A 13,631-nucleotide genomic window follows, 5' to 3' on the forward strand; every position below is an offset into this window, starting at 1 on the left:
AGCCTGGAGCTTAGGGTAAATGAAGTGGGGAAGGAGACCTTCCCTTGGTCAAAGAGAATTGGGTCAGAGATTTGTATCCTCTCATTTGGTTATGCATAGTGAACAATTTTTTTCTGTTCATGCTTATGCTTGTTAAAACCCTATTGATAAATAAAAAGTCCAACAGAGGCCATATTAATGAATATTTCTTTGATTATAAAGTTTTCCTGATCATTTTTTAATCTTTAAATAATAATTTTTATTTGTTTTTTGAATTCAGGCTCTCCGGAATGAATATACCTCCTCCAGTTATCAGCAACAAAAACTGGCTCAGACTACATTTTGTAACAGACAGCAATCACCGATACCGTGGATTTAGTGCTCACTACCAAGGTACATTTAATTTTTTGTTGTGGCTGTCTTTGTTAGGAAAAATAGTACCTAAAGTTGTAAATGAAATTGGAAGAGCCACTTTAAAAAATCCTCATAAAGTTATAGTTTGTATTTACATACATGATAAATTTAGCTCTGCAACCTGATATATCAAATCAGAGTATGTTAGAGAATAGTTAGTATATTATCCAGTGTATCTAAATTCAGTTATAAAAAGTTACAGCAGATATCTGCTTTACTTTAGCTTGTGCACGTTCTTAGCTTTTAAAATGGTCCTAATGTTCTGAATTATATCGTGTAACAGATATATAAATAATGTTTATATCATTAAATTATGTAATGGAATCTGTATTCATGTAAGTCATGTTTGTAAAACAGTGAGTAAGTTTCTATTTTCTAATGTAGCATTTAATCACTATTATCTCCTACTCCCTATTTCTGAATGCTTTGCACAATTAAGGGTTTAATTAACCTGTAGGATTCTTACCCACTGTTTGTATGAACAAGCATTATTTTGAGTAAGAATGAAAGCATATGAAGCATTAACTTGGGAATATCACCATTTGGAGCAAGGTCTTTCTAATGATGAAGTGCTAATGAAAGCTGAACTTCATTAGCGTATAGTAGTACTGCAAATAATATTTTTCAATATCCACGGTGTATCAATGGATCTTCAGGGAACAGTAACCCTTTTTGTGTTTTTCTGCTTTTTCCATTTATCTATTGAAAAAAAATTATGGCATTCTTAACAGGATTTAATTCAGGAATGTCTTTTACAGTTTCCTATAGAAAATTTAGCATAGGAAGAGATCAACTACATGAAGTTTTACAGAATCTGATAAAATTAGTCGACTAATGTAAAACTTTCAGCTAAAACAGGATTAGAAGGGTCTTTGTATGTAATTTTGTATGTAATTTATCTTTGCTAATAGCAAAATTTTTTTGCAACTCTGGTTTTCTCAGGTAGCATATTCCATAAAAGAACAGAAGAAATTTGACTACTCCTTCAGCAAATATTGTATTTCCTGAGTTCATAGATATTCTGGAATGTGTATTCTGAGAGAATTCAGGTGAAAGAAGCCTTCCTACTCTAGCTCCAGGGCTATAAAACTATGTCTGAAAAGCACTGACTCACTTTTGCATGGTATCTTGCATACCAAATACAATAAAACACTCTTTACTAGGAAATCGCTAGTTTATGATTCTGTTAAACAGCAGAAAGCAGGAATTTTCTCTATTAAATCTACGCCACAATTGAGAAACCATATGATAACTAACTTGGTGGTTTGAGTGAAGAAATTTGTATTGCTGAGCTGTTCATTTTGAACTAGTGAGAAAAGGAGAACAAACTATGTCTCAGATGGCACACATAGTTGCACTCCTGCCAGAAGTGTGAGGTAATAGGTAATGAAAGAGAACAAACTTTTGTTTACATTCAGAAAGCGTTTTATGCAAGATCCATAAAAGATATGAGTTGGTAGGTGTAGGAGAAGAGTGTCTTCTATTTATCTTTACTACCTAAGAATGTAGTGATTATATTAAGGGGGGGTTTACTATTATTTTTTGTTTGCTCATTTGATTTTTGATGGTATATTGCCAAATGCATGTTAAAGTGTACTCTATGCTAAGCTGTCAAATGCTGAAGTAACCCACCGTGCTTAAAATGAAGAAAATATCCTTTCAACTGTCTAAAGAAAATGTAGGCAGTAAAAAATTTCAGCATGTAAGAACATTAAATGTGCATACTCAAGCCTACATGATCAATAAAAATGAACCTTGATAGTAGAAAATGGAAAAACACGTGGTCAAATAAGAGGGATGATTGGTTTCTAGGTTAACAGTAGACTAATGGAGAGAGTGTGAGGAAATTAAATATATGTCATAGAATCATAGAATGGTTTGTGTTGGAAGGCACCTTAAAGATTTCAGTTCCTGCCATGGGCATGGAACCTTCGACTAGACCAGGTTTCTCTGATCCTGCCATGAACACTTCTAGCAATAGGATATATTAAATATCTTTTGTGTATTTAGAAAACAAAGGAAAATGTATAGCACAAAATATTTCAGTTTTCTAAGAAATGAATCCTTTATTTTTTCTGTTGGACACACTTTTAAGCCTTTTTGTAAAGACCATTTTCAAACTAATTTCACTGGTGTGTTGGCATGAGTGTTCACAAGAGATGATAACTAAGAAAAAAATCAAAAAAAGTATTGCAAAGTGCCATATAGTGCAGAGACATGTGCCTCATTTTTTTTCAGGGAGTTATTTCTGCATCACTTTTGAGAGGATGTCTGTTAATCCTTTCAATAGCCTGTATTATCACTGCACTGCACAGTAATAACTGTGTTAAAAGCTCACTTTTCCCCTGCTTAATTAGCATAGATGTGACTGGCTTCTTCTTGAGTTCCCTCCTTGAAACTTGATGTTTCCTACGTAGTACCACTGTAACCAGAATTACTAATTTTTTGCTACTTTCTGTAACTTTCTTTACCCTATTGTTGCATGTTTTGAAGGAGCCAGGCTCAAAATTCTGAACTTCACAGCACTTCCCAGGTGTTAATCTGTCACTGTGTGACATTATCATTTTCACCTAATCACTCCCTTGGCTTATTGATTTTGTTTCCACAAGTTTATGCTAGTATATTTGGGTCATGGTTTAATCCTGAGTAGCAGTGAAGCACTCCCACAGCCACTGGCTCTCTTCATCCACACAGTGGAACAGGGCAGAAAGTAGGAAGAATAAGAGTGAAAAAATTCGTGGTTGAAATGATTATGTGGAAAATCACTCATCAACTACTGTCTTTGGCAAAACAGTCTTAATCTAAAACATTTAAATACCAATTTGGGTGTTGGGAAACAAAGACAAACAGTTAAATATTTAGGAAAAATACCTTGCCTCTTCTCTTTTGCAGGCTTAACTTCATTCCAGAGACTTCTTCCCCTTCCTCTATGTACTCCACCAAAGATTACACTTTGTCTCTTTACTGCTGTGATGGGTAGTGCAGGAGGTTCAGGTCAAGGTGTAGGAGTTTATTTCTGCTACTCCTCATTTCTCACTATTTTCATATGCTTTTCCTTCCCTCTTCCTCATTTTTCTGCTCTGATGTGCACTGACCTTGCGCCAGTCTCTTAGGGGAAGAACCTGCTCCAGTGTGGGTTATCTATGGGCTCCAGTCCCCTTGAGGGTGTTACTAGCTCTGGAATGGAGCACTCCCACTCCGGCCATGTTCCATACTCTCAGTGTTTATTGCCTTCTTAAATTCATTTGCATAAAATTGCCACAAATTCTACTGATGGATTCAGTTGTGTCCTGTGGTAGGTCCATTGAGGAGCCAGCAGTGTCCAGCTGTGACCTGCATGGGACAGCCCCATGCCTCCTGAGGACCAAGACCACATGTGCAGTCCCTCTGTCCCACTGCTACCAGTCCCTTGCTATTTATGCCAATTATAGCCTGATTCCCTTCTGTTCTCTTAAATTTATGAAAACTGTTTTTTTAAGATTCTTTGTCACCTCACCTGGCTGAGCTTCAGTGTAATATCTGAGGCTATTGTAGCTTAGATATTGGAAAAGAAATCTAAAAGGGATGCAATGCAAAGTCATAAAATCTAGCTGCCTCTGAATCATAGAATCATAGAGTCACAGAATCAACCTGGTTGGAAGAGACCTCAAAGATCATCGAGTCCAGCCCTACCGTTGTTACTAGACCATGGCACTAAGTGCCACATCCAGTCTCATCTTGAAAACCTCCAGGGATGGTGAATCCACCACCTCCCCGGGCAGCCTATTCCAATATCTGATTACTCTCTCTGTAAAAATATCTCTTCCTAAAATACCCGACAACATAAGACCTAGGGTATTAGATACTTTTTTGTAAATATCCTTTTAAATTAATTAATTATTAATTTTTCCTACTTTTCTGTTTAAGGCCTTGCAAACAGGCAAAGGCCTTTAAGGCCTTTGAAAATGTTTAAATCAGCTTAGACAGAACAAATGAATTCTGAGGTACAAATGAGGTATGTGAAACTATAGGAAGCTCTCAGCTTCATTTAAATACAGTTATGCAAGTTGTGTGTATTAATTTCTTTTAACAGGAATTGTTATTCATGAAAGATACTGAATTATACAATATTTAAAAGATGTTGGTAAATGATAATCAAAGTTATATGTGACGGTTAATTTAAAGAGAATCAAAATGTTTCCCTACCCAAGTTGTGGTGTCATAACCAAGATACACTTATTTTCGCTTGTCTGACCATCTGTGTTTCAGCACTTCTTTCTATTCACTGAGGGTTCTTTGTCCTGATGTTTTCTCTGCTTATTGCTTTGTTAAAATTCCCTTTGAGTCAGAAACTGTTGGCTGAAGTAGAACAAAAGCTTCTTTGGATCTTCCTAAAGTGACTGCTTCAATGTTTCTTGGCACTGGTAATCCTCTTTTGCTAAGTTTCTAAAATTAGTTGTGCTTTTTTACTCTATCCATTTGCAGTTTCCTTTGGTTGCTGCTTTCTGTTAGCTGCTTTTTGCACTCCACTTTTGCACATCACTTGTATATGAATACATAATATTATCTCAGTGGGCAGAAGGGATTAAGTTAATGTCACAGCATCTGGTCTTACAGACTGGCATACACAATCTTCAATCTTCTTTATATCAAACATACCTGTGCTCTGAAAGGGCTTTCATAACAAAAATTATTTTCATTTTATAATAGTTAAACATTACTTTAAGCATCCATAACTTTGCTGTCTTTTGAGATCCAGCATCATTTTTGTCTCACTTTCTGCCTTTCTCCGCCTTTAAAGCTCTGGAAGGTTTCAGTAGTAGTCCTATACTTGCTATTTATTAAACTTGTGGAATGCATTTCTGAACTGATTTTGCTTCCTTCCCCTCTTTCTTTACCTCTGTTTGAGCCATGTGCAAACTAATGCTTCCACTGTGAGCAAAATAGTATCATATATGTAAATGGAGTGCAAATTCACATTTGCCTTCCATTAAGAATCTTTGCTTATAGGAAAATACAGATCAAGAGATGAAATAGATCCATGAACTTTACAGAATAGAATAAAATTTACTTGTCATGCTTATGTTTAAAAGCATACAAATGGTTACTCTGCTTAGTACTTGACAGTCAGCTTTGTAGAGCTGAGATTGGATAAATGCCAACACCTTGAACATTTTATGCAATATGGAGAAAAAAGATGTTGAAAAATTTTCTCTTGCTCTGCTTTGTTTTCTATTGTTCCTTTCTTTTTCTTTCTGTCATCTTACATATGAATAGAAACGTATCTTCATTCAGAAGTTATTTATGGAGTTAGGTTTGTCTTAATTTTTTTGTTGGTTTTGCTTTGAGAAAGAATTCTAATCAATTGACAATCTGGTAAAGAACAATAGTACAAAGTTGTCTCAGAATATCATGGCTTGAGGTGCCAGAAGGGGAAAACTGTCTTTATCATCTTTTTCAGAACATTTAACAATTTAAACAGCTTTTGTCATTCATTCCTATTGCAACAAAGAATACACAGTGCTGCTGTCAGAAGACTTTGCAGTCATAGCAAAGTCATAGGTGGGAACTTTATGTTTAGACACCTCTAGGTATCCAGATACCCATTAAAGTTGGGGAGCTGTGGTGCACATTTCAGGTGTACATGAATATATGTGCAATGATATGTCACTGAAATCACCTAAGGTTCCCAAGATATTTTTATGGCAGTGTCAGAAGTGCAGAGGCTCTTTGGGCAGACAAACCAAGGTGTTGCAAAGATGTATGTTATGAAGGTACAAAATTGCACCAAGTCAAAATATGTATGGGCAACTGAACCTTCCTCATACCTTGCTAATCCAGCCAGTGCAGGTTGCAGCATAGTTCAGCTGACCACAGGGTAGATGTTGGGTAGAGGTGCTCTAGAGTAGAAGAGATATCTGTATGATGTTGGCAAATCAGAATTTGCAGGAGACCATGTGCTATGGTTTAAGATGTCAGGGACCTAAACACTGCACAGCTGTTCGCTCCCAGTGGGACAGAGGTAACACTCACAGGTTGAGATGAAGCAAATTTAACAGGACAGAATCAGAGAATCATAGAATCATAGGGATTGGAATGGACATTACAGATAATCTAGTCACAACCCCCACTGCCATGGGCATGGACACCTCCCCACTAGACCAGGATGCTCAAGGCCTCATCCAGTGTGGCTTTGAACACCACCGGGGTTGGGGCAGCCACCACTTTCCTGGGTAACCTGTTCCAGTGTCTCACTAACCTTACAGTAAAAAACGTTTTTCTAATATGTAACCTAAACTTCCCCTCCTTCAGTTTGAACCTGTTACCTCTTGTCCTGTCATTGCACTTCCTAATAAGAGCCCCTCTGACTTCCTTGTAGGCCCCTTAGATATTGAAAAGTTGTTATGAGAAAAGATGATAGAAATAAAAGGATGGGGAAATAATAATAATGATAAAAGAATATATAAAAGTAGTGATGCACAATGCAGTTCATCCCCAATGCCCTGCCAGTCCCCAAGCAGTGGTTGCCAGCCCCTAGCCAGCTCCCCTCAATTTTATTGTTCAGCATGATGTCATACAGCATGGAATATTCCTTTGGCCAGCTGGCCTCAACTGTCCTGGCTGTGTTCCCTCTCAGCTTCTCCTGCAGCCACAGCCTCCTCACTGGCAGAGCAGCATGAGAAGCTGAAAAGTCCTTGACTCAGGGTAAGCACTGATCAGCAATGACTAAAACATCAGTGTGTTATTCTCATCCTAAATCCAAAACATGGCACTGTAACTGCTACTAGGAATAAAATTCACTCTATCCCAGCCAAAATCAGAACACCATGCCATTCTGGCACAGAAACTAGAAGACAGGGAAGAACAAACAGCATATAGACAACTGTTGCATCCTGTGGTGGGTGTGTGCTTTAAACTTAATTAAAATGCTACATTCCACTGACTGCAATGACTAGATTTCCATTTATTGTAGTAGTTTGTATTCCTAATGCAACAACGGGCATACTCATACAGTTCTCTTAATCTTAGTTTGCATCTCACATAATGTGACTATACACTTGCTGAAATGGTTTTTTATTACCAGAACACTCATAGGCTTGAGATTCCCTGCAAGAAATTAAGGTACTGCAGCACTTGAGCCACTTCTGTAGAAGTTGGCTGCTTAACTGAGGGCTGTGCCTGCTTCTTCTTAGGGCAGTGCAAATAAGTTGCTGGTTGCATTGATAATTTATTTGGCAGATGACAGGTTTTTACTTTTTTTTTTAAAGACAGATACTCAGTTATCAGTCTTGTATCAGTTATCAGAATTGTAAATCTGTGACTTTTCAGACCCTGAACTTAGAATCATAGGATTGTAGAATCAACCTGGTTGGAAAAGACCTCAAAGATCACTGAGTCCAACCCTACTGCCGTTACTAGACCATGGCACTAAGTGCCACATCCAGTCTCATCTTGAAAACCTCCAGGGATGGTGAATCCACCACCTCCCCGGGCAGCCCATTCCAATGTCTGATAACTCTCCATAAAAAAATCTCTTCCTAATATCCAACCTAAACCTCCCCTGGCAGAGCCTGAGTCTGTGCCCTCTTGTCCTACTGCTAGATGCCTGCAACTTCTGTTGTCTAAACAGCCCAGATAGCTACGTGATTTTGCAATGGATGGAGGAAAAGGAATCTTCTCTGTATAGATTGAAAGGAAATTACCAGAACTTGTCAGAATTTTATTTTTTTTTCTGCGTCCAAGCATAGCAAGCTCTTAAACTGCATACATTGTCACCTAAGTAAATGTTTGTAGTGGATTTTCATACTCCTGGGTCTTTTAGCTCCAATTCATGTTATACTGAGCTGTATTTTCTAAACAGATTACTTTTCACCTTTGCACCCTTGAGATGCCTTTTATTCACAACTCTACACCCACACAATAACAGTGCACAGAATGACAAATTATTTTGATATATTCAAGTCATAGAGGGGAAAAATTGCTGCATTTTTGACCCCCAATTTAAAGAACTTATTTTTAAAATTCTCCCAATGATAGGTTTTAATAACACAGTTGTTGGAAGTTAGCTCTGATACTGTTTACAGAACCAGGAAAATCTGGTTTGAAATTTTAATTCACTTTTTTCTACTTCAAATAAGATCATAATTAATTTTAAAAAGTCAATAGAACTAATGTTAATATTAAAATTTGGTAGTCTATGCTGATGTTTAAATTGGTGGATTATAATCTAGTTCTGAAATGTGTTGCAGTAGAGTCCTTTCCATTTTAAATGATTTTACAGATGCATCTTCTTAATTTGACAATTATCATGAAGAAAACCCTCTAATCGTTTAGGTGCATTCTAATGTTTTAATATATTTCTGTTTTATTTACTATTCTGCATACTTCTGTTTATTGTTTACAAAAGTGCAAATGATCATGTTTTATGTATAATTGTAAGAAATTCCATCTGTTCTGCAGAAGACAAGAAAAAAGTACCGAATTACTCTTTATTTCAATTTAGGTAATGCTTAGAAGGCATTTTCTTTACTTAGGTCAGTTTTGTTGAAAGCTCAGGAAATTATAAATTGGAATGACAGCCTAGATTTCAAACAAGAATAAACTCCCAGGAAAATAGTATATTGGAGCTATAAAATCAATAGGTAATATGAAATGTCCTGGTTTATGGAAGGGGGAAAAAATATTTAAAACTCACTGTGGTTTTAGTGATCTTATATATATATATGAATATATAAGAAAATATTTTAAATATATATAGAACTGTATATAATATTTATCAGTATATACAATTTAAAACATATTAATACGTATGTGTCTATGTATACAGATACATATTTAATATATATATTAAAAAAGATTTCATCTAAGGAAAGCTGCTAAAATTCAAGAAAAATTTTCAGTTGAACTCTTCCAATAATAGTGCATAAAATGTAGAGTGTATAGGACTTTCAAAAAATACTTCATTTTGATAAGGTCAAGACATTAATACATTAACCTATACTTCTGTATGCTTCATAGCCACCAAACAGCATAATACATTGCACTGGTGATCTGTTCATGTCAAGATGATGAAATAACTGAGGGGAAAAACCTGGAATAAAATACTTGTTTACATTCAGAAAATTTAGTGGTATAGAGATAAACTGTCAGAACACTTTGAAAATGATTGACATGTAAATGTTCCTATAATATACTTGGGGTTTTAATTAAATGACTTGGTTTTTTTGTGCAGTGAAAATTAGTTCAACATAACCAAAAGTTATAAGTCATTCCAGTTAGCTCATTATTAGTTTTGACCTTTATTAAGTTTACTGAACACAAACCTGAAGTGGTATAAATTTAGGAAACAGATTTTAAATATTAAAATTATACTGTCACTGACATCAAATATATTGGAATTATTTCTGCTGGAAGATTTATTCCCATTTCCTTCCTTTTCTCTCCCCTCATGATGCATTTTCAACTCTTTGAATTCTAGGGGCTAGTTTTTCATTTTGGAAGGGTGATTTTCTACCATTAAGGGACATACACACAACAAAAGAAATCATTTCAGTAAGAAAACAGTAAGCAGATGAAGAGAACTAGAGAATGAAGTAACCAAATGTGGGATTTTTTTTCTAGACTCACACTCAAGCTGCCCATGTACTTCCTAATCAGATGGCATAAATTATTATGTAGAGTTATCTCTTCTTTCTGCCTTTCTTCTCTTTGGCCTAAAGACAGAATTGTTTGTTGTTTAATTGCTAAGAACACTTGCACTTGTGATAAAATACATATCCTCAGGTCCTTGAGGATATGAAGGTAGAATAGTTATTTAATTTTAATTTTATGAACTGGATAGCTATGTGTTAAGGCATAAAATAAGTGAAATATAGTTGTTGTGCTCTTTTAAATGTTTTTCCCTTCTCTGTTATTTGTGAAAACTCTAATCACACCATGATTATTCATGTTTTTGCATGATTATATTCATACATGAACACTGAGTAATACGCTGAATAACTTGCCTAAAGATAGAAAAGTTACTCTTTTTCCAATAATATTAATAGATCCAAAATTCTGCTTTGGAATATGAATATGGAAGTGACCCGTGCAACATGGAATGTCAGAGGTTATTTCTTAGTGTTGAATAAGATGCTATGGTTTTTACTCATTCCCAGTATAGGCAAGGTTGAGGACATCTGGCGTTACTCTTCAGAATTAAGTCTAACGTTATCTAATTTGAGAAGCAAAAGTACCTTTTGAAAAATATCCCCCCAGTAAATAAGGAGTCAAATCCATTTAATGAAAAAGTAATCTTCTAATGACTGCTACTTCAAATAAAGAAAGAAATTTTCAGAACTACTTTTTCAATTTCCAGGTACAAATTCTCCACCTTAGTTCCAGTCAGTGAATCTTTTTATACTTGAAAATGTTGGTTGCTTTATATTTGTACTGTATCAGTAGCAGTATGAGAAAGCTGAAAGAATTTGATTTTTTTCCCCATCCAGAGGTACCTGGATATTATTAAAACATACATCTCTGTTCAACAAAGTGTTTTCACTTAAATGCAGCTGAAGTAATAAACCCTGCATGCTAGTGAATATTCTTATATGGAATTTGTTAATCTGTGAAATTACTGACTAAAAGAGATTCTCAGTAATGTAATTTCTTTAAACCTTCATTATGTGAAATTTCAGTACCATTCATATTCGAAGGAAAACTTAATAAAAGTCCTCTGAGAACCATGGTGGTCAAACCTTCCCTGTTTCTAAGTCTGCTTGAAAATTGCCAGAACAAATGTAGAATAGCAGTGTGAATACTAAAGTGTTTCTAACATTGATGTTTGTTGTTTTGTTTCTTTGATTTTAATGTACTTACTTGCTTGGTTTTATAGATGTCAATATGTATATTTTTGTCTGAGTCTGGTATTGATATGAACATTGTTTTACCTTTTCAGAAAATGAAATTTTCTCAATATGTAGGATAAAGACAGAGAGCCAAGTAAAGTGATTAGAGTGGAGAGTGTGGGATTGTGAGGGAAAAATTCAGGTGACAAGATTAACAATAATGAGATTGAACCTGAACAGAATCTGTTGAATATGACTTACTGGATAAGAAAACTACTTGTAAAATACATAACCTGGTTAGAATCGAGTCTGTGCTAGTTGGATTGAACAGTCAGCCAGAACAAATCATGGAAGAGATAAGATGGTGTGTGCAAAAAGAAATGTTCAAAAATTATTCTGCCAGTATCCTTGAATTCCACTATTCAGCTGTGAATATTATTCCTGCCATGAAATATCTGACACCTAACATAAATGTTTAGGTCAACAAACTGTTTTTTGCACTGTATAGAGTAGACTGAGGATCTGTTCAAAATATTGCCATGCAGAGTTGTCATTGTTCAAAGACCTTATCTTGTGCTGCTTCTTTGTCACCTTCTTTGAACAGCAAGAACCACAAAATTATATTAATTTCTTAGGATCATAGAATAGTTTTGTTGGAAGGGACCTTTTAGAGGTCATCTACTTCAACTCACCTGCAATGAGCGCAGGGACATCTTCAACTGTGTCAGGTTGCTCAGACCCCCATCCAGCCCGGCCTTGAATGTTTCCATGAATGGGATGTCTGCCACCTTCCTGGGTGAGCTGTTTGAGTGCTTTACCACTCTCATTGTAAAAAAAAATATTCTTTCTTATCTCTAATAAAAATCAACCCTGCTTCACTTCAGAACCATTACGCTTGTCCTATCACTAAATGCCCTGCTGAAATATTTGTCCCTATTGTTCATATAGGCCCCCTACAAGGACTGAAATGCCATAAGGTCTTTTCCAGGCTGATCAATTCCAATTCTCTCAACCTTTCCTCATAGGAGAAGTGCTCCATCCTTCTAATGATCTCTGTAGTTCTCTGCTGGACCTACTCTAACAGGTTTATGTCCTTCCTATGCAGGGGACCCAAGCTGCATGCAGTATTCCAGGTGGGTTCTTACAAGAGCAGAGTAGAGGGGCAGAATCACCTCCCTCAACCTACTGGCCATTCTTCTTTTGATGCATTCCAGGATACAATTGGCCTTCTGGGCTGCAGGCTTACATCATGGACTCATGTCAAGCCTCTCATCCACCAGCATCCTCAAATGCTTCTTTGCAAGGCTGCTCTCAGTCCATTCATCTTTCAGGTTGTATTGATACCAGGGGTTGCCCTAACCCAGGCACAGCACCTTGAACTTGGCCTTGTTAAATCTCATGAGGTGCTCATGGGTCCATTTTTGAAGCTTATCTAGGTCCCTATGTGTGACATCCCATCCCTCAGGTGTGTCAACCACAGCACTCAGCTTGGTGTAGTCTTGGACTTGAGTGAGGGTGCACTCAACCCCACTGTCTATGTCATTGATGAAGACACTAAATAACACTGGTCCCAGTATGGACCCCTGCGGGACACCAGTTGTCCATCAGATCTCTGAGCCATTGACCGCTGCTCTCTGGATATAACTGTCCAGCCAGTTCCTCATCCATTGAACAGTCCACCCATCAAATCCATCTCTCCAGTTTAGAGAGAAGGATGCTGTGGGAGACTGTGTAAAAGACCTTAGAGTAGTCCAGATAGACAATGACTATACCCTTCCTTTGTCCACTGATGCAGTCCATCCATCGTAGAAGGCTGGTTGGTTAGGCAGGACTTACCCTTGGTGAAGCTGTGCTGGCTGTACTGAATCACCTCCATGGCCTCCATGTGCCTTAGCATAGCTTCTAAGAGGATTCTGTTCCATGATCTGTCCAGTCGCAGAAGTGAGGCTGACAGGTCGGTAGTTCCAGGGTCCCTTTTTAAAGATGGGTAAAATGTTTCACCTTTTCCAGTCACCTGGGACTTCATCTGACTGCCATGACTTTTCAAATAACATGGAGAGTGGCTTGTCAAATACATTGAACAGTTCCCTCATGGCTCTGGAATGCAGCTCATCAGATCCCATAGACTTATGTATGTTCAGGTTCCTCAGGTCATCATGAACCTGATCTTCTCTTACAGTGAGAGGGACTTCACTCTTCCAGTTCCTGTCTTGCAGTCCATCATTCAAGAGGCGTGAGAAGACAAGTTGCCAGTAAAGACCGAGGCAAACAAAATTAGATCTGTTGATCACTACTATTGTTAGTAATATCAGCAAGCTCTTATGTTCTAATGTAGTCAATATACTAAGAGTACTCCATAGTCCCCTGGTCCATTCTGCTTAGAACACTTAAAAAAGCAATCCTTAGTGCTTATCAAACTAAATATTAGGGAAA

The 13,631-nt window shown here is 36.8% G+C and overlaps 1 protein-coding gene across 1 annotated transcript in view; it reads left to right on the forward strand.

Moving 5' to 3' along the window:
- Nucleotides 1-259: 259 nt before the first annotated feature.
- LOC103810646 (CUB and sushi domain-containing protein 3-like) overlaps nucleotides 260-13,631 on the forward strand; it is a gene marked incomplete at both ends in the record, with an annotated part of 51,714 nt that continues 38,342 nt past the window's right edge. The window contains one exon of the mRNA XM_009083558.1: nucleotides 260-372. Within this exon, the coding sequence (XP_009081806.1) occupies nucleotides 260-372 (113 nt within the window). The remainder of the gene's footprint in view (nucleotides 373-13,631) is intronic.

The sequence above is a fragment of the Acanthisitta chloris genome, unplaced genomic scaffold (genome assembly GCF_000695815.1).
Source record: "Acanthisitta chloris isolate BGI_N310 unplaced genomic scaffold, ASM69581v1 scaffold16711, whole genome shotgun sequence".
NCBI lineage: Eukaryota > Metazoa > Chordata > Aves > Passeriformes > Acanthisittidae > Acanthisitta > Acanthisitta chloris.